Raw genomic sequence first — 21,559 nt, forward strand, 5'->3', positions numbered from 1 at the left:
CTCCAGTTAAAGAAACATTTTTAAACAAACCAGGAAAGCAGGTTCTCTATTCCCAGGTACCAATTCACATTTCATAGAAATACAAAATTTATTTATTCTCTCACATACTTTATGTATACAGTTCCTATATGTACAACAGTGAATTAAGCCAGCAGCCACATTCGGGCTTCTAGTAATGTGATGGGGTTAAAGCTGCTAAATGATCTTGAAGTCATCTAACAGTCAGAAACTTATTTGTGTCACTGCTGGAGCAGCAGTTACAACAATCGAGCCTTCACTCGAGAAGAAACCTGGAAACACTGAGGTCGTACATTTTCAGCATCTGTTCTGGCACAGGTCAAGTTGTGGAAGAACAGTAAGTATTTTCAACTAGCAGCTTACACTCGACAATGTTTTGAGCTGGTGTTTAAGAGGCATGTTGATTGTTTAAAAAGAAATGACAAAAGTAAATTATTTCAGCAGAAGGAAATTACTCTGCTTACTAAAAAAATAAAAGAAGATATGAATACCATTCAAAAATCTTTTAAATAGTTAGCCTTATTCTGCAGTAAAAAAAAAAAAAGGTTGGTGATTACAAGACCCATATAGTACATCTGAGAGTATATAAAGTTATGAGAAAATTATCAGTGTCAATCACTTCAATGGTACCCTGTACGTTAACTGACTCAGTGAAGTTGACAGAATACATCTACTGGCTAAGGGAATATTTAGACACATCAAATCACAGACACATCAAAAAAACAGTTCTACTTAAGTGTAATTTCCTCTTTAGAAGCCCTCAAACGTTTATTCTTTTACACACAGAAGCACACACATACTTAAAGGTCAAAGAATAGACTTACAAGAATCCTGAAGAAAGGATCTGCTTACTGACTCAGAAAACAAGCAACTCCTGTAAAGTCTTCAAAGGTCCAATGAAGAAATCATTGTTCCAGTCACTGTTTAAATACAGTAGAGTTTCACTTACACTGTTCATACCCTAACAACTGACCACCTTACTCATTTTCACGTCCCACGTGCAAGAATAGACACACCAAATAACTAAAAATCAAGTTAATTGTAAAATTAGGGAGCCCCTCACTTTCCTTTCATACCAAATGAGCCAACTTGAATAGTGTGCCAAGGAATTACCCTGCAAAGACTGCTTAGCAAGTCATGAAGTCAGGCAGCAGCGTAACATTACATGAACATGCTTTCATTAAAAGCAGTAGTAAAACTTCACTGCCTCACCCCTAAAACATAGGGACAGGTACAACAGACAGCATGCCCTGTTTGATGTACAGGTGGCCAGGGCAGATTTACTCTGAAGAGCTAACTGGTGAAGCTTCATCTTTGATTCTTGATTAATATCACCAGAATTTTACCAACCACAAATTCTGAAAATAGATGAAAAAAAAAAAAAAAATCCCAAAAACCACCAATCCCAGCAGACATCTAAAAATAAATGTGTTACCTGGTATTTGAGAGCATTCAAATGAGTTCAATATCCTTCACGACCCACTACTTTGCCAAAACTATTTACATTGCTTTACCTTTTACAGAACTGACCACTACAATAAAAAAAGAAGAAAATATTTTTATTAATAATGTAATATGGGAAAAAATTAGAAAAACATACATAGAACTCCCTCAATAAAGAAACATACAATATCAAAATATGCCAGAGTTAGTATATTAAAACAATTTCTCTCTAATAAGAGTTTCAAGTAATGCAACCATAAAAGAATTTGGCTAAAAGTAATGTATATATACTGAGATGCTTTCTGTAATAGTCCTCTAAGAAATTAAAGGAAAGCAGCACTAGATCTGTTGTACTACAGACATATTTAGTAAATATATTAAATGTATTTATATAATAAAAACTGTCCTGCACATTTATCACTTTCTGTATCCCCCTCTATGTGGCAGTCATCTCTTCAATTCTATGACATGACTCTGCCCAAAAAGGGACACAAAAGGAAACAAATATAACATCACTGAAGAAAAGAAAGAGACCTAAGCCTGCAAGAGACAGCTTGTTGGGAAGCCCAATTAACGTGAAGCAAAGAATTCAGCACTCTTTCTTAAGTCTTTATTTTTCTGGAACATGGAAAAGGCAGCTTATCTTCTCTGCATCAGGATGCCAGGTTCCTGCTTGCTAGTTGTAAGCAAATGCTTTCAGCCAAGTAGCTTGAAGTTAACAGGGCTACCAATAGCATTCACGCTGCTTGCACTATTAAAACACCAACATATGTTATTAGGCTCACTTTTGAACTACTTTCTTTGAATAGTCCCAAATTATTTTCTGTCATTAAACTTACTTATGGAAATATCATCCTTCAGTTAAAAATGAAGCCCTGCTTTAATAGGTAGATTCCAAGCAAATAAAAATTCTCATTTCATTAATCTTACTATTTGCATCTTTCCCCATAAATAATCAGATTATAGTACATATTTTACAGTTAGGAGGAAAATACCTTAAAATTCCATGAGATAGTGTTTGAAAATCCAGTAACGAAATTATCTAGTGTACAGCTAAATGAGCTGCGTGGTCTACACCCATATTATGCCTAATGAAGAATGAAATTATACGCAAGTAGAACTATTGCATTTATTTCAAAATGCTGCTCTACCAACTATGACACTCCAGTCCTACTACTTTAGCCTACAGTAATCAATATTACAAAGCATTCATGAAAAATCTCTTGGGTCAGGGGATAAACAAAGTTAGTGTTTTGAAGGAAAATTTGATTTGTGTGTCTTGTAAAAAGCAAAGGCACTACATCTTAAAGTTTATTTAAATAAAGCCTGTAACTTGGCCAGCCAAGTTACAGCGTATACCTAAATACCCTCCATCTAGCTTTGCAGCTGACTTTCTAAACACATTGTAATAAGTGTCGATCAGCTTAAGTTACAAATAAAATAGTCACTTTTTTAATTGAAGGAGTTATACAGCTACAATACTTAGCCAAGCTCATTTGAACATAATTTATTTTCAACCACACCATGAGAGTTCAAGTTATAGGACAAACTGGAATTCCTAGGTATAGGCCTTGTTTTAAGAAGTGGTCAATCAGACATTGAAATAATTTAACTACTATGTCATCATTTTGACAGTCAATTTGCATACCAATTTTAAAATATGTTCTACATCTTTTATTAATCTCTTGAAAGAAGTGTCAGCTCTGAAACTTAGCTCTATTTTACTGTTTGGAAGAAAATATTTCAGTTTTTTAAGTTGTTTCTTATATGAAGTAACTTTCTGGGGTTCTAATTGTAGCTGTGTTATCACAATTACATAAATCGCATGAAGGTTATCACTACCATAATCACAGCATTCCTACAAGCTGCAGCCGCCTTCAAGAACAATGGCACTAAGCACGTCAGCAAACAAGTCCCTGTCTCATTCGAATGATCTGTAGTAAAGCAGCTTGGACATCTTCATCCATGTGACCCTAGAGCAAGCAAACACTTAGTTAAAAAGTAAAATAGAAAAGAGTCCCATAAAATGTCAGCCCTTCATAAGCTCATATTAGGAGATTCTTCAAAATTGCTCAAAAGTCTTAACTCACTGCTGTATTTTTATCATTCTTTAGATATATCTGAAATGCTTTAGGAACTCTGTTACAGTTTTCTCACATGAGAAAGAACGGTCCGCCTTTCTGACCCAGTAGAGTCTTGTACGAAAATATGATTTGGGGGAAAAAAAATAATACTGTTCCTGTTCTCTGGAAGCAACAGCTTGCTGCTGTAGCAGTGGTCCTTCTTTTGTACACTTAAGTATCTGAAGCCACAACACAAGTTAGTTGCTCAGCTCTTCACTCAGTGAGAGCCACTCAACAGGCCTGCATAGAGATTTCCAGCTTCTACTTGACTTCTCTCCTGCATTACCTGGGATAATGCAGAATTGATATGCTCACATCACCAGACATCATCATCCTCAAAGCAGGTTCCTGCTATATATAATCACACTGTAGACAAATGGCCAAGAGAACGCAGCATGGCAAGACTACAGTCGTATTGTGCTTTTTTGTGGGATCAGTCCATTCTCTCAACTTCAAAATTAAAACTCTCAGCTTCAAAACAGGTTGCTAATTTTAAGAGCTAATTAACAGATGCTAATTTCAAGTTTATTTGACGTCTTCTAGCATGACAGGTGGAAATGTTTTAAGAATCTCTACATCCAGATGACACAGTGAAACAATCTGAACTTGGGACTATCATACCTGTACAGCACTAAGAAGATGTGTCCGATAAACTGAAACTACCTCTTGATGCTGCCTTTTAGCATCCTATAAAAGGAAGACAAGAAAAAGAAATGAAGTCATTAAATCAATACCTATTCTTCCCATTTCCAGCTTTGTTGCCTTGGTTCTGCACACTTGTATACTAGCCAAAGAATTTCAAGGTTAAAGTTAGCTATATCCCCTCCACTAATCAGGGAAAGCCACTTTTTCACCGATTATTTGCAGCACAGTAATTTTGCTGAAAGACTGTCAGAGACAGGCTGACCTAGCGTATCAGCCCAGGTGCTAAAACAGAAAAGCTGTTCACCAACAGCATTAACCATCTGCTTAAAAAAACAATTCAAGCATGCTTTGGCTTACCTTACAAGGGCGAACCTTGCAAATACTATTGAAGATGCATCCTATTTCTGATCAGATATACTAATACCTAACTTTGCTCACATATGTAGCTTTAATTATGAGCTTTACTGAAGTCACAGGAGCCAAAAATGCATGCATTTGTGCACAAAACCACAGCACTTACCACAAAGTGTTCCCCTCTATTGTTAGTGCTTAATGGCAAGTAACACATTTCACAACATTTGCAGGCAAGAGAACAGAAAATAACCAAATCCATTAAAAAAGGACCACCTTACTTTCTTTCAGAGTGAGAAAATACACGGTTGGTCCTTTTTTTTTGTAAGAAATATTAACATGGAACTAGCATACAGAAATGGTCTTGGCATGAACTATAGCAGCATCTTTCCATATCTCCTAAGCACAAGTTCTCTATGCCCATTTCATCTGGAAGAGTTCCTAAACGTTGCAACTCTAGCATGCAGAAAGAAGCAAACAGATTTACAGACAGAAGTAGTCAGAGAAAAAAACAAAAGCACATTTATGAATATTCTACTGTTCCTCATAGCCTAAGCACACTGTGCTCTACTGACCACATACTACAGAAGAATCACTGTAAGCAGCGTAATTGTGTGTCGGACAACACCTTGCAGAATTACTTACAGCTAGCTGTTGTTGCAGTGTTTTTACTTGGTTCTGAAGCATTTCAACCTGCTGGTTCTGCCTCTTGGAAGGAATCCCACTGGTGTACGTAAGCTGAGACAAGCCATTAAGAGCTTGTTTTAACCGCTCCACATCATTAAGCAGTTCTGTAATCTTTAAAAGAAGCACATCAAAAAAAAAAACTCATAAGGATGCCTCATTGAAAAAGCGATATTAACTTAAAAAAGTCTGGTGAAGATTGGCAACCACTGAAGAGTTGCTGTCCTGGCATGCCATCATACTGGCTAAGAGATGGGGGGGGGTGGGGTGGTGAGGGGAGAGATCTTTTGTACAGAACGTACCAAAGTATATTAACACTTGGAAACCAAAGACAGGAATATACTTTTTGTATTTAAAAGACAACTGTAAACATTCAAGTCACCAAACTGATGGAAGAATGAGCTTGTACCCGGGATTCTGGAACTCAGGTTGGTAGTTTTATAGGGTTGACCACAACATACGATACCAAAAACTAACAAGGAATTAGAAAAACTTAGCATAATGCTGCCAAAGCCAGGACTTCAGCTTTGCAGATTTGGGCCTCACCTGCATACCTAATGCCCAATACACCGTCATACTTGAACAGCTACATAACTGCATCTGAAATCTAGTTCTTTGCCACTACACTAAAAGTGTTAGGACCGTTAACTATCTGACAGCCTACCTTGTTATCCTTGGCTTCCACCTGCTTTGCCGACTCCTGTATTCTCTTCTGCAAGTCAATAATTGTCATCAGTGATTTATCACACCTTTCTTTCTGGTCTTTAATTTCTTGCTCAATACTGCAACTCCGTAACTGAAGCAATTCCTTTTCATCTTTTAAAGAAAGCTCGTTCTTTTTAGCTTGCAAAGCCTCTTCACATGCTTCCTCATACTTTTTATTTACACAAGACAAATCTTCAGCTATACTATTAATTTGGGCCTCCAGAGTACTTTTCATGGATTTGTACTCTGACATGTCAATCATTTCTTTGCTCTCCAGGTCTGTTAGAGCTTGTCGATTAAGCTGAATCTCAGCCTGCAACTTCAGGATTTCCTCATTTTTAACTTGGTTTTCACCCTCCTTTTCTTTTAAGCTGTTTTTGGTTGCTTTGATTTCTTGTTCTAGCATTTCTTTCATTTGTGTATATTCTACCAAAGATATTGAAGATTTTTTTAGATCCAACAGCTCCTGCTGTAGTTCTCCTACTTTTAGTGTCTCTTTGTCATAACATTCCTTCTTTCTTCTGAGGGCTTCCTTCAGATCCTCTACAGTGTGACCAAGCGCCTTCTTCAAGGCTTCAATTTGTTCCACTGAAAGGTGCTGACCCTCCACAGGAGCCTGCAGAGGTACGGTCTGCTTGGCACCCTCCTGCAGCTCACCTTTCTCTTCTTTGTTGCCTGTATATTTCTGCAGCAATTCTCTCAGTTGCTTATTCAGCTCCTCCATTTTGCTTGCAAACATTTTTTCCAATTCATGGGATTTCTCGGCAAGGATATAGTTCTGTTGCAAGTCATTTTGGATGGACAAAATGCCATTTCTGAGCTTTTCATTCTCCCCTTTGTACTTCATGTTTTCCTCCTCACTTTCTCTGCACTTCTGCGCCTGTTCCTGCAACTGTGCTTTTAATTCTTTCACTGTAGCTTCAAAGCTTTGTTCTCGGTCTTCAAAGGAGGCAACTGGGGCATATCTTGATTTAATGCACTCTTGAATTGTGTCAAGTTCCTTCTTTTGGGCTTCAATTTCTGCATGTAACTGTAAGATTTCTTCTTGACCCCTCTTATATTCAGCCATTATTGCAGCATTGTTTTCCTGAAGTTCCTGCATGCTTTTATTTACAGTAGTCACTTTGGCTTCATGATCTTTTAAGCTTATATACTCAGTTTGTAATTGATTCTGTAAAAGTTTCACCTTATTTTTCAAGGTTCCATTTTCTTCATTTACCCTCACAAATTCTCGCTTTATCTCTTCAGTTTTTTCTTTCAGATCTGACAGCTCCCTATTAGTCTCTTCTAGTGTGTTATTCAAAACTGTTTTAATCTCTTCATGTGTTGTAGCCAAAACATACTGATCCCTGAGAGTTTCTCTTATGACTGTGTTTTCAGACACTAGTTTGCACATTTTTTCTTGTTCATCATCATATTTTTTCTGAAGCTCAGCAAGCTGATTTTCAAGTTCAATACCACTAGATTTTAGAGCTTCCATTTCTTTTTTGTGCTGCTCCGGAGACAGGTACACAGCTTGGAAGTGGCTGATGTTCTCACTTAAGTTGTTCTTCTCCACCAGTAATTTTTCAGCTTCTGCTCTGCTTTCATTGTACTTTTTAGTTATTTCAAAAAGCTTTTTGGTCAGATCACCAACAGTCACATCACTTGTTTTTTTCAATTCTTCGTGAATTTTTAAAGGCACATTCTGGCTTTTTATTTCAGTTTTTAGCACTTGGATTTGTTGCTTAAGCATCTTGTTATCAACCTGAAATCTTTCAAGTTCCTTCTGCAGAGCCTGATTCTTCTGTGATAATTCAGAAATTGTTTTTCCAAGTTCCTCACTTCTTTGCTCAAATCCACTCCTCATTTGTTCATGGTCTTCTGGCTTTATACGCTGAGCAAGTTTAGCTTTCTGACTCTCAGCTTCCTTCTTCAAAAGGCGAATCTCTGCCTGCAGTTTTTCATGCTCTCCTTCCATCTCTGCTAACTTCCTTGCTTTCTCATTCACTTCGTTTGATAACACACTCTTCATGTTTTCAAATTTCTCTGAAGTTACAGAGTGGGCTAACTTTGCTGCTGTTTCTTTGAGCCGTCCTTCTAACTCCAGGACATTTTTCCCCTTTTTATCTCGCTCCATCTCCAACTTAACAAGTTCCTTCTGCAACCTTTTATTCTCTTCTACCAGCCTTCCTTCATCTCTCTTAAATTCTGCCACTAGCAATTCATTCTGCTTAATCTGGTTCCTTAGTTTACCCACTTCAGCGGAGGCTCCTTCATACTTTGTTTTCATTTCTTTCAACTGATCCTTCAGCTCCTCTGTTAGCTTACTGTTTCCCGAAGCAGCTTCGTTAGTCAAGTGATCTTTCAGAGCAAGAAAGTGGGTCTGCATTTGCTTAACTTTGCCTTCCGAGTCAAACATTCTCTTCTGTACATCTTTTAAAGCATCTTCCAGTTGTTTTATCTGTCCGTCGGATTCCTCCTTGGTTCTTTCACATTCTGATGCCAAAGCTTTACATTCAGATACTTTGTGAGACAGTTCTCTCTGCAATTTGCTTATTTCTTCTTTTGCTGCACCATAGCAGGTCCTCATGTTGTCAAGCTCTTTCTTTAAAGTTTCCTTCTCTGAACTGGATGATTGGTTAGGCAGGGACAGCTCCAGGGGTCTCAGCATAGACCTAGACTGAAGATAAATTGGCACAAAAGTAGATACACACTTACAGATTTCACAAGTCATGCACACATGCATTGTCATATCCATAACTACCTTATATCTATGCTGATATGAGCATAAAATTTTCAGAGCTTTTTTTTTTAAATACACTATTCTATTCCTGCCCATACTATAAAACACATTTCAGCTTTCAACAATAAAAATTGATTATAATTCTAGTTATTTTTTCCCAGTCATCAGACACTACTGACATTAAAATGCAGGTACAGTACATTCATTTTATTTTCCCTCATTATTCATATTTAATCATACATCTGCTCAAAGAAATTAAATTTAGTAAGCGTTCCCTCCCTCAAGCAGATGAAAACAACACTGAAAAGGAATCGGAACAGACTGAGTATGTCATGGTTAACAGGACCTCGTCTCAGAAATGATTGAAGAAAACAGTCATTTTATTCCCCAACCAGTAAAGGCTATAAGAACTTTCGCTGTTCTGCTATGAGGTCTTCACTGCCAACCTTCACTTTGCTATCAGGCACTATGGTCATTACATGGCACAGACCTGTTCTGAGGAACTCAGTCGTGCTCCAAGCACTTACTACTTTCAGGTCACTTTCTGACACGACGAGCTTAAAGCCACTTATTTCCTGCTTGGGACAGGGTTTGGGTTTTTGGCTGGGTGATTTCTGAAGGCTGCTAGCTATCAGCAAACAAAATTGCCACGAAATTATTAAGTTGGCAGGAAAATAAAGTCTTATGAATTGTAACTGAATTTAAAGCAGGAGAAAGTTATGGAGATGAAAAACCAATCATATTTGGAAGTGTGAGTGCTAACCCAGCAATATGCTGATTCAGTTTTAAAAATGCCCATTACAAACCATTCAGTATTGGTATCTTCACAGTATTTAAAGCTATTTCACATACATAACTCTAGAGGGCACCAGCTGTTAAAAAAACATAGCAAGGCTAGTATATAAAATTTTGCATTCAGAAACAGTTTAATATACATGCATTTATGACCATATTTAGTATTCTCAAGCATAACTACCTTAGAGTTTCTCTTAGAAAAAATATTTATTACCTGTGACTCCACAGCAAACACTTGACCTTGCTTAAGTAACAAATCTTCTTTTCCTATATTTTCAAAGAAAATAGCATTTAGTCTGTTTAAAAACAGTAACGCAAATCACAAGAGCTATGTTTCTCCTTCCTAATTTTATTCTCTTTAATGCAACTGTGCTATGTAGGTTGGTATTTAAGTATTCGGTATTAAAGTTAAATCACATGGGAAGTCTGGACAAACTCCTCTAAAAGAAAAGATATATCCCTACCATCCCAGGCCAGGTATCATTTTGCAAGACAGTCACGAGAGCCACCTTGAGCTAGCTGCATGGCTGCTAAAGAGAGCAACAGGGAAAAGCATCCCTTTGCACTACAAATAAATGATCCAGGCAGACAAACACTTCTCACAACGGCTCATGTCAGTCTGATGAAGCAACATTTTAAGCTACCTAAAAGCAAGACAGGCCTGTAACCAAGTTAGATGTAAAAGACTTCAGTTTCTGGAAATGGAACCCATTTCTAACAGAAGTGTAGGCTGAGGTACTGCGTTTAAAGTTGTGCTCCAACTTGCCTACAGTAAGCCCTGATGATGACCATAGCTTTCTTGTTCAGCAGAAGCAAATCACAGACATGAGCCAGAGTGCTGTTTATGAAGAATGGAAAGACTCCGTTTGGAGCAGAGACCTTGCTCAGCTTGTTTTTCATGCTACTAGAAGACATGCCATAGTTACAACACAGACTTCATGAGACCACAATCACTTATGAGTAAGAGTGATCAATAATGCCCTAGAACTCAGGTACAAACACAAGTGGGCCCAGCTGCCTGCCTTCTGAGGTCTGCAGTGCGGAAAACCACATTATGTTTGTCTATAGTTAAAACGAAAAGGAAAAAAACACTGTTTTCTAACACTGCATCGTGCATAGCAAATTTAAGAACTATACTTACTATTTCCAAAGTTACTTCCAGATGCCACAAAGTCAACCTAAAAGCAAACAGCAGGAAATATAAAAAATAAAGCTTACGTCAAATTTTTACCATGTTTAAGCTATGGATCAAAGAGCAGAGAAAGGTTTTCAAATTAGATAACAAACAAAATTGTTGAAAGGGTTAAGTGTTTATTACATTAAATATCAAGTATCTCACTACATTTCAAATCAGTTAACGTACTTCATAATATTTGAGTTTAGCTTTCAGAGCTTCGATAGTTCTTAAGCTTTCTTCCTGCTGTTTTTCCTTGGTAGTTAGGATTTTCTTCAATTCATCTTTCTGAAAGAGAATAAAAAGTGCCAAATAGCCAAAGCCACAGGAATAGACAGATTCATAAAATCTCAAGCAACTTTTAAAAAGTAGTTTACGGAGAACTTCAACCAAAATTAGCACTGAAAGAATCCTCGAATCCTTCGCTTTAAAGTTCTTCTACAAAACTGCTCATCTACAAGGACAGTCTCGAAGAAAGAGTCAAGGGAACATGTACAAATATCATGTGCAATCGTTCAGTTTATTCGCATTTATTAGCCTTGCATTGATGAAAGTCACTACTTAAACAGATACTTACAACATTAAGTCTGCTTTAGAGGTGAGATAGGAATTAGAATATATTAGTTGTAGTAATACAAATGCTATACAGCTGTATGAACTGAGAACATATCACTAGATATTTTGTTTAGCATTTATATATAGCTTTTCTTTTCTCTAATTTTAAATACCGTTTCTTAAATGCAATATACATTTCCCCTATTTCACAGTTCTCTTACACTTTAAGGCGATATAATCATACCTCATTTTCAAGATCATCTGCAAACATTTGCTCCTGCAAAAATAACAAAAATCCCCCCACAAATCATTTTTAAAATAATGTTTTCAAGGGGCTTATACACAGTTCATTAGCTGATGAGTCTACCCCAGTTTCTAATACTACATCCTTCTGATACACTGTTCCCCTCACATTTACCACCTAACCTCTGGCAAGAGAAAAAAATAAGGATGTTTGTCAAAACACTGTCTCTTGACATACATACTAAGCAAATAGAATACCTTTTCAGTTATCTAGACCATATGCCATTGAGGTAGAAGAGTAGAGTTCTTCAGTTAAAAATTGCTGGTTTTTGAATGCGAATAGTAAACAGGAGGAACGGGGTTTGGTTGTGGGGGGGGGGGGGGGGTGCATTGTTTGTTGAGGGGGTGGGAGGGGGCCGGTACGAAATGGGAATTCAAATTTCAGAGAGCGATCCCATATTGAAAACCCCTTCCCCACCCACTTTTGCCAACTGAAGAGTTTTTGCTCATTTTCCACTTAAACTAACAATTGGAAAATAAGCAGTGGCTGTAAGTACCTGCACACAACACCTACATTTAAACGGCAGATTAAGTTTACTTTCCAAATTACAATATACCAGAATACCTCATGGTTCCTATTACATTAAGGAGTATAGCTATAAATGCTATTGCTCAACTTTATGAGGATCAGTGGATGAAGCTGTAATATCTCCTCACATGTTGAGTATTACTACAGACTACAGGCCGCTGCAGAACAAAATGACAGCAACACGTACAGAAATATTTTACAGTAAAGCAGTGAATACTGAGTTTACCTCATTTAACTGTAGTTGTAGCCCACTGATTCTATCCAGCAACATCCTTTGCTCCTCTTGTACTTCTCTCATTCTGTCCTTCAAATCTTGATTTTCTAACTCCAATTCCTTAAAAAAAAAAGCAACAAAATAAAGTAATAAATACTCTACTCACGTGGGGAAAACTAATGAATTTGCACCAACAATTTTAACAGCCATTAAAGGACACATCAAGCCTTGCTTAAGTCCCAGTGATACTGAGGCCTCACTTTAGGTCTCCATCATTCTGGAATTTAGAAAAGCACATTTCAAAGTCTTCAAGATTTTTGTTTCTAATAGCTCATTCTGACATAAGTGTACATAAAGGTTTTGGGAGTATGAGCAGGGTAAGACTACTTTCAGTGCTGACAGCACTAAAGAGGCTGCTTACCTACTGTCTGCTAACATGTAAAAGTAACTAGTACTAAAACAGTTCCTGAAACCCAACCACCGCAGCCAAAGGTGTAATGAAAAAACCTCACTGGCATGAAGTGCAGCAATCTTTAAATGGACAAGTGTTCCAGCAACCTCAAGAGTCACCCTGGTAATGCATATGAATCCAACGCATGAAAACTATCGGTCTTGGGCCTTCAGTCAGTCCAGCGTTTACATCCAAACAAAGGCTGTTTAACCACTGCTAGAGAACCACCTGCGGTAACTACTTTAGCTCAAAGCAGACAAGTTTCATTTAGAGATCCTTATTCTTTTAAGAGAAAGGATTTCAAAATGAAAGCCTCAATTTCTCCATGGTTTGTTCCCCATAGCTTAAAGTGTTACTTACCTTTTTGAAAACTGTATTGACACAGTAAGATGACAAGAAAATGAATACCAGTTAATAGAGCAGTTACGATACAAGTTATTTTTAAGTAATACAAACACACATCTCCTGAGAATGTTACAACACCTTTCTTTTTTGTGACACTATGATCTTATTGCAGGTGAAAGCAGTAGACACAAGATTAAGAGTAGGGAAGGGGTGACGTGAAGAGACTCACAAGTATTTATTATATAAACTTTTATTTTCTTGCAGAAGTTTATAGCTTATCTGCATAATTGCCACTTTACATACTCACACAATTAAGTTTTAAGTAAACAGCAATATCTATGACCTTTCTTAATGGAATTGCTAATGCTTATTTACAATCACATCTTGTCTGTAATATGCCTGGTTCATTACGCATACGGGAATATGTAGTTGTAGAAATCCTTCCTGCTTACCTGAGCATTATGTTCCTTCTGATACAGCCTGACATTCACCTCTTCCTGTGCATGCAGCCGATTCCACTTTTGTGGCATATTAGACATCTGTTATTGCAACATTCAAAGCGTTAATTTTTATTCCTGTTGCAGTCTGACAACATCCATTTCTGGGTACAGTAGGCTGCTCTCACAACTTCCATTTCAGCTTCCACTGGGGGGCAATACCACTGAGCGTTCAAACTTTGACAGACCGCTTCTCAATAAGAGCTAGACCACCCACGACCTCGTCCAGACAGAAAACAGGATGCTTGTCAAAGCTCAAACCCCAAATATGCACATAAAATATTTTTCATATATAAGTACAAACACCATCTAATTACAGATGGAATCTTCCATGCTACGTATGAAGTCAACTCAAAAATACTGAATCAGTTTTGCATCACTGTGCAATATTAGCCACTCTCTCAACGCTACCAGCTGTGTGCTGAATTTTGGCAGTCGGGAGTGAACAGCTTACACCTCACCTCTTTTAGTCTCATGCAACTGCAACATGTAGAGAGTACAAATTTCCTAGGGATGGGAAACAAGTACAAATTTCCTAGGGATGGGAAATGGAGAGGGAGGTACTCATCTTTTCTCGCTGGTATGCAGTGACAGGCCTCGTGGTAATGGCTCAAAGCTGTGCTGGGGGAGGTTCAGACTAGACATTAAGAGAAACTTCTTTACCAGGAAAGTAGTTAGACACTGGAACAGGCTTCCTAGAAGTGGTGGCTGATGGCCCACTTGAAGACTGGTCACAATGATACATTTTAATATTGGGTCAGCCCCATCTTACAATTGGATCCTGTGATCTATGTAAATCCTTACCGACTAAAACTATTATATTCAAGTAGGAGTCCCTCCAAAGCATCTCTGGACTGATTTAACAGACCTTACAGTTCCACCTTAGATAAAAAGCTGTATTTCAGTGTAGATTTGTTAAAAGAGGCCAGCACACTCAAAACAAGTACAGGAAGCATTGCTTGACCTGCAGCATACACGTGTAGCATACGTCTGAAGTAAGAGGCCTGCTGAGCAGCATTAGGCATTTACGATTACAAATCCTAAAAATTTTGAAGTATTTTGCCTGATTTGATAGAGGATAATGCAATAATTACACTGATGTTTGGAAAGAAACTACACGTGCATGAGTAGCTTACAAAAGACAGTTTTACTCAATCACCTTTACACGCCAGCGAACAAAGCTGATTATTTCATAGTACCAAAGATTAAAAAAAAATCAGTGAGATTTACACCACAAATCTGCAACCTTTCTGCAATATACACCGAACATTTGAATTAAGAACACCTTGAAAAACGTTGTTGGGTCAGTTAAAAAAACAACTCAATAAGACTTACCTTTTGTTCAGACTGCCCTTTCTTCATGGTATCTCTTCCTAAAAATAAAAAGCAACATGAAATAGGAAGGTTAAAAAAAAATGTATTTTATTCAGGTTCATGCAAGGCATACCTAGTTAATCTACTTATGTTTCTGTCTTGGAAGGACGTTTCAAAAAAGAGTCATTTTCCCCTTCCTTCCCACCCCCCAACCCCACCCTGTTAATCCAAAAAAAAGGAAGCAGTTCACAAGTACAAAGCTTGTCCTGTAAATAAGACTAAATAACTCCTATGATCAATACTGCAATACCAGACTCATCAACACTAATACCCTTTATCTCATGATGTCACAGCATACATGAACTTTAAGTTTTACTAAACACAAGCAAAGAAACATAACCCTCCTTTACCCTCCTATGCAGGCTGGATATCACCTTTTGGTTTAAAGGACTACAGCCATCCTACAGCCACACAAAGACATAACTTTGGGAAGACACACAACCCAAAGGAAAGAGTAATAGCAAGCAGTAACAGCGCGTTCCTCATACCTTTGCCGGAATCCTCAATGGCAGCTTTTATTAAAGTCAAAATGTCAATATTGTCACCGATTCTGGCATAGTAAGCACAGTCATGACCAAGGCCATCAACCAAACTAACATCTGCACCATTTTTGAGCAAAACTTCTACCGCGTCCTTGCAGCCATATTCACAGCCTAACATTAGGGCAGTCCTGAGGATGGGGAGAAAGATTGCATTCAGAGACGCTGGGATCGTATGCTTTCAAAGGAGCACTTACAGATATAATCCTTTGTACGCTTCTCTCTGATCATGGAAAGCTGAGTGAAGGAATCTTTCCTCTCTCAAGAGAGGAGACTATGCTTCTAAAAGTCATTTAGTCAACATTTAAATATTTGTCAGAAAGCAAAACAACACTAACAGCAGCACTTCCCTGAAGCCCAGCATAAGCCTGCTGCCTTTGAGAACACCACCCAGCTGTTTAGAAATCTCGTGCAATTTTTGGCTTACTCTGTTTACATACAAACATCAATAGACACAACACACACAAGACAAAATTTAGACAAAGTTTGAGCGAGTGCTTGGGAGCCCTGGCACTGCCTCCCAAACACACACTTGCCAGCTTCAGGACATGCAATGCAAGCGCCTGTGCTCTGTCTCACAGCAGCCTCATGTCCACTGACCACCAGGCAGCCGTCCTCCAAGAAATAACGGGCAGAAGTAGCTCAGTTAGAAACTCTCTCCCACCCACTCCTCCATGTATATAGAATCAAACAGTTCCGGGCCTTCAGGTCCCTTGGAAGCCCCAGTGGGACTCAAGTACCACTTCTGTCACGACCCATTTTACATATGGATCCCAAAGAGTGCAAGTTGCAGCAGTAGACAGAAATCTTTAAAGCAGCCAACCACCATTTCTCTGCTGGCAGCAGCATGCAATACTTTCCACACAAGCCTACAGGTATTTTAGGTGCAAGAACAAGCAATAAGAAAAGCCAATTTTGTTTGAATTATTGAATTGGAACATTATTTCTGGACTAAGTCCCAGGTCAGAGTTTTTTCCTGATGAATTTAACGTTTTTCTGTAGGCTGAAAGCTAATGGACAGCCTTCTACCTTTTAACTGTAAGCAGGCATTCTGACAACCCTCTGCATGCCTTACCTGTTTTGTTTGTCCCTGGCATTAACGTCTGCTCCTCTGTCTATTAGAAGCTGACAAACTGTGGGACGACACATCTGAGTGGCCAGCACCAGCGGTGTCCTCCCATCCTGAAGAGGGAAAGAGGGAAGGAAATAAGGAATGTGAGGGGAAGCAAAGAAAGCATAAGAACTCCAGCAGGGCTTTTATGGGAGAGAGGTATAAGCAACAACTTACTCCATCTTTTGCATTCACTGAGGCCCCATGATCACACAGGAGCTGTATGCTAGAGGAACAGTCTGACATAGCTTTTGAGAGAAGGAAGAGCAGGTTATATTGCTGAACAGAGCCTTCATGAAACTCTAAATACTTTGTTGTGTGCACTGGCTTCACAAAAATTCATGCAAGTTAAAGCATGAGGCTATGTGACTTGCTCTCTTACAGCAGTCCCAAAAGCACACGTAAACTCAGACACTACTTTAAGACACTGCACAGCATAATGAAGATTCAGAAAATCCACAGAGTTATTAAGTTAACTTACTAACATCATTGCTCTAGAACACTCTTCATGATACTTAAGATTTTACTAGACAATTCACAGGCATCAGAAGAGAATTATAGACCTACATCCTCTAAGTCTGTTAACAAGCTTGTTATTGAGGGCAAGTGTCATTACAACACATAGCAGTGGAAGTTAAAAATAATTAGGCACATCAGAGAATTATTATCATTAAAGACTTCATATTACAGTCACCAGAAAAGCAAAACCTTCTACCTGCATCATGAAGAGCAGTTCTTCCTTGAAGATCCACATTTTCTGTTGGACAATTGTACTGTTAAAATAAGAAACTTGGGTTATCAAATAGGCTTCAGATTGCATTTAGAGTATCTCGATTTCAAACCAGTATATTTAGGAGCACCTTCTCCCACACTCCGCCCAAAGAATAAAAACTGTAACAAAGGACAAGTTATATCTTTCAGTACCTGCAACAGCTTTTGCAGACACAAAGCATGTCCATATTTCGCAGCTAGGTGCAATGCGTTTCTACCTAAAAAGAAATACCAACATCAATTCGGGATCTATTTTGAAAATGCTTTTAGAAATACCACACACACTTGACATGCCTATGTTCTATTACTAATCACATAACACTAATTGATAAGAAATTAACTTGTCCTTCGCTGAAGTTGTTAGGACTGTTTATTTCATCTGAACAAAAGCCTCTGTCTTCTGCCTCCATTATTGATTCCATGTGCCTCATTACTGATCATTATATGCTAGTTAAGACTAGTTCCAGGACAAGAGACAGTTTAGATCAACATCCACATCATTTTAGTTACAGTGATCCCATTTTTTGGGGGGGAGGATGGGGGAAAAATGGCAATCTGTCAATTCTATAACTGTCATCTCTTTTGCATAAACTTCATTATTTGCTCAACAGTGGGTTTTACTTAATTTTTTAAGAGAAACTGCAACCAAGAATTCATGAATAGTGAGAAAGGGTATAAGAGTTTAAAAAAAATAAATCTGTCATATGAAAGGAGGCTAGATTATTTCTGTAATGAAGCTGGAAACAAGAGAATATTCATTTACCAAGTTAAATTATGAGATGAACAATCTGAGGCAAAATTAGCACCCATTTTAACTGCCTATTTCACAACATCTTTGCATAAACTTTCATCTCACATATGCAAACCAAGAAGGTAGCAGAGAGGTGCTCTGAAGTTTTGAGCGCTCAGTACAGGTGCGCAAACACCTACCGTACCATTGAAGTCATATCCTCATTGTGCGTAGTACTTAACAACACTCAGTGAAACACATTTGCTATTTAAATTAACACATTCATTTAAAAACAGTTCTCATACTGTTATTCTCAAGCAGATATAGCTTGCCTGAAATAGACCATACAGTTAAGTATGTTTGTTTTGTTTTGCCAACCACAGGGAACACTAAAGAAAGGAAGGAGATCTACCCTCCAGCTTAGCTTAATCCTAAACCAAAGTGAAAACTGTGCTGAGAACTTCTGCAAGTTGCACTTGAACATTTGATGAGGCATACCTGCAGCATCAGTGGCTATGATATCAACTCCGTGAATAAGGATGGTGTTCAAACAGTCTAGGTTTCCCTTTGACGCTACAACATGGAATCTAAAAACAGAAAAAACTTTAAGCACAACTGTTTCATACACAAAAATCGCGGTATTAACCAGGAAAGTCAAAGCAAATCATTGTATATTCAAAGAATTATACTGTACAAACTCAACTTAGTACAATGTCCAAATCCAGTTCTGCAAATTTCACTTTAAGGAACAATACAACTTTTCTGAGAAGTAGTCAATATTTACCTGGAATCATTCACTCAAGTAGAATACCAATACACTTGCCTTCCATCCCCCATTCAGGTTTGAGTATTTAAATGTATGCTCTTGCCAAAGTAAAGACTCTTTGTGAGAAATTGACATTTGAGCTTTTTTGGCATTCCTTGGTGGCTGGGGATGGGTGCAACACCTCAAAAAAAGCACCTTTCAGAAAATAGCTGTGATGAGAGGGGTCAAACCAAACATTTTCAGAAGCACTGTAATCCAGATGGCTATTGAGCTTTTAAGTAATGAAGTAAAAAGGAAAGTTCATCTTCCTTGTACCCGTCATTGCAATCTTTACCTGTCAGTACTCAGAGTCACTCTTAACTTCAAGAAACAGACAAACGTAACACCAAGCTTTAAAACATTTATTTTATGCCAAGCTATCTCTGGATTTAGAAGAGACAAGAATAGATCCCCAGTGCTGAAAATGCAAATAAGCTAAGTCGTCAGCAGTTTGCAAGACATATGCCACCCTGCCAAGTATTCCTATGTGTGTCATTTCAAAATAACCGTCAGAACATTAAGCATTTTAGCAGCAAAGATGAGAAGAAAGGCAGGTCAGAAGTCAATAGCTTGAGTCTGTTTTACAAAAGCATTAAGGGTAACTAATGTAATATGTTCTAAAGAACCAGGAGCTTGGGAAGGTGAAATTTAGCCTGCCACACAACTCTCATTACATCTGGTAGTTCTAATAACACTTCATTCAAAGCATTTGAACACTACTACAGATCATGGCTGAGTTCATCATCTAGTATATTTATTTATCTTTACTCTTGTCTGTGCTTATTTTAGATATTAATCAAGCTAGTCTGTTAAAGAACACTGCCTACAGTAGCCTTCTTAAATTGAGTTTTAATTGCTCTAAAAATATCAACTACAGATTGGCAAAACTTTGTATTTCAGAATGCTTCAAATAAACAAAGTAGGAGTGCTTGGCGATATTTCTTTCTATTAATTGGGGGCAATCCCTGTTGATTTGCATGAGTAAGTCATCTATGCAGAAAAAGATCAGGAATTTAACCATATACCTCTGCCAAAGATGGCTAGATTACATACTTCAAGTCCATCTTCACTGCTAGACCTTTGTATTCCCAGGATCAACCCTCAGTTCAGATTTCTGTTCAAAAAGGCTTCCTTTTCTCCATTCTCCACTTCAGCATAGGAGCTATGTAATTTTCTTTGTTCAATTCCTGATTAAAAGCTTATGCAAGACTAACCTAGATGAGGCTTGAATCTACTAGTGTGTGTCACATACATTTATATACTTAACAGTTTTCACAGCAGCAGCAAGCCTTGGGAATTGAGCTACTTCCACTAGCTTCCCCACCACCACCACTGCAGAACTGGAAGTTACTTACGCAGACCTCCCTTCGACATCCAGCTTAGTAGGACAGACTCCTTTTTTGGCAAGGATTGATGAAACCTTTTCCACATCGCCCCTTTCAGCTGCTTTCATTAACCTGTCATCGTACTTGTTCCAGTCTGTATTCAGCTGTATAAAAGAGAATTAGAAAAGCAGGTCAGCTTGTGGCACAGCATCGATCTGCTAAAGGAACATTAATAAGAGTCTGAATCTCATATTATCAGTGGGGATGGGGAGGGAATAAGAAAAGATATCTTTGTTTACGTATATGGTTGTGCTTCTTAAGACCTTTAGTTATTTACAGACAATAATACTGCAGCATCTCCATCAGGCTGTTAGCACACTGCTCCGAGCCAGCCTGGTTAAGTCACTCTGACCCTTAAAGGAGAACACTGGGGGATAAAACCACTTTGCTTTTCCTCATCCTGCTGGGTTCCATCTAACAGGTCTAAAACTAATGCCACACACAGTAGCTCCTTATACATTTAAAGCAATTTCAAAGTTTTCAGTTTCTCATATTAAGCAGCTTTTAGACACTTCCTTCCATCCTGTTTTATCTGCTGATAGCCACCAGCTGTTCGCCCTGCGAGGCCCTGCACAGGCCAGCTACCTTTTCACTGCATCTCTGCTTTCCCTTCTCTCCTCGCGGATGCTGCTGTTGCACACCCTTTGGGGAAGACGCATCGCTTCTCTTGTGCCACCAAAGCAATTAACTCCACTGGCTAAAGGAAAACTGGAAGGGTTTCTTGTTCGTCTTTACTGTCAGTCATTTAAGTTGTGATAGTCAAATAAAGCAGCCAACTGTTCCATTTCTGTATAGCTAATACCTGTCTGTGTCTCAGAACTCACAAGTCAATAAACAAGATGCACCATAGAGGAACAGATAAGCCAGGAACTGCAACAGAGCCAGAAATCCTACTGCTAACAGCTTCCAATCTAAGTAACCATCTTCAGTGTAAGCTTCTCAGAATTCACAAAAAATGATTTCATAAGGAAGTGGGCAGATAAAACACAGCTGCTATGATTTTTCCCCCCTCTGTCAACCCTTATATAGTAAAGGTAGCATAGAGAACAACAGACGAGCGTAAACTTTGTGGGACACTTGAATAGAACAACAATTACGACACATAATCAACAGCAGACTTCAGCTTTCACGAATTCAGCAACACGCAAAGCACGCACTAAGTTTAGCCCTCTCTCAACCAAGTTCACATTTACCAAAACCTGCACTGGACAAAAGCGAGCACTGAGCGCTGCCCGTGGGCAACATCCGTGCCCGCTGACACAGGCGCAGAAGTGCCCTCACTGGTGC

The 21,559-nt window shown here is 38.4% G+C and overlaps 1 protein-coding gene across 3 annotated transcripts in view; it reads right to left on the reverse strand.

The window, feature by feature from the left end:
- Positions 1–1,564: 1,564 nt before the first annotated feature.
- UACA (uveal autoantigen with coiled-coil domains and ankyrin repeats) overlaps positions 1,565–21,559 on the reverse strand; it is a 31,900-nt gene continuing 11,905 nt past the window's right edge. For 2 of the 3 annotated variants that reach the window (XM_040570053.1, XM_040570056.1), the window contains exons 2-19: positions 20,243–20,376; positions 18,581–18,669; positions 17,506–17,570; positions 17,297–17,354; positions 16,759–16,829; positions 16,546–16,652; positions 15,420–15,601; positions 14,893–14,930; positions 13,513–13,599; positions 12,277–12,384; positions 11,463–11,495; positions 10,853–10,951; positions 10,631–10,667; positions 9,704–9,756; positions 5,929–8,631; positions 5,226–5,378; positions 4,206–4,271; positions 1,565–3,434 (exon numbers count right to left, since the gene is read on the reverse strand). In XM_040570053.1, the coding sequence (XP_040425987.1) occupies positions 3,363–3,434; positions 4,206–4,271; positions 5,226–5,378; positions 5,929–8,631; positions 9,704–9,756; positions 10,631–10,667; positions 10,853–10,951; positions 11,463–11,495; positions 12,277–12,384; positions 13,513–13,599; positions 14,893–14,930; positions 15,420–15,601; positions 16,546–16,652; positions 16,759–16,829; positions 17,297–17,354; positions 17,506–17,570; positions 18,581–18,669; positions 20,243–20,376 (4,155 nt within the window). In that variant the 3' untranslated portion in view covers positions 1,565–3,362. The remainder of the gene's footprint in view (positions 3,435–4,205; positions 4,272–5,225; positions 5,379–5,928; positions 8,632–9,703; positions 9,757–10,630; positions 10,668–10,852; positions 10,952–11,462; positions 11,496–12,276; positions 12,385–13,512; positions 13,600–14,892; positions 14,931–15,419; positions 15,602–16,545; positions 16,653–16,758; positions 16,830–17,296; positions 17,355–17,505; positions 17,571–18,580; positions 18,670–20,242; positions 20,377–21,559) is intronic. The other variant, XM_040570055.1, reaches the window with a different exon arrangement.

Source organism: Cygnus olor, chromosome 11, assembly GCF_009769625.2.
Source record: "Cygnus olor isolate bCygOlo1 chromosome 11, bCygOlo1.pri.v2, whole genome shotgun sequence".
Lineage (NCBI taxonomy): Eukaryota > Metazoa > Chordata > Aves > Anseriformes > Anatidae > Cygnus > Cygnus olor.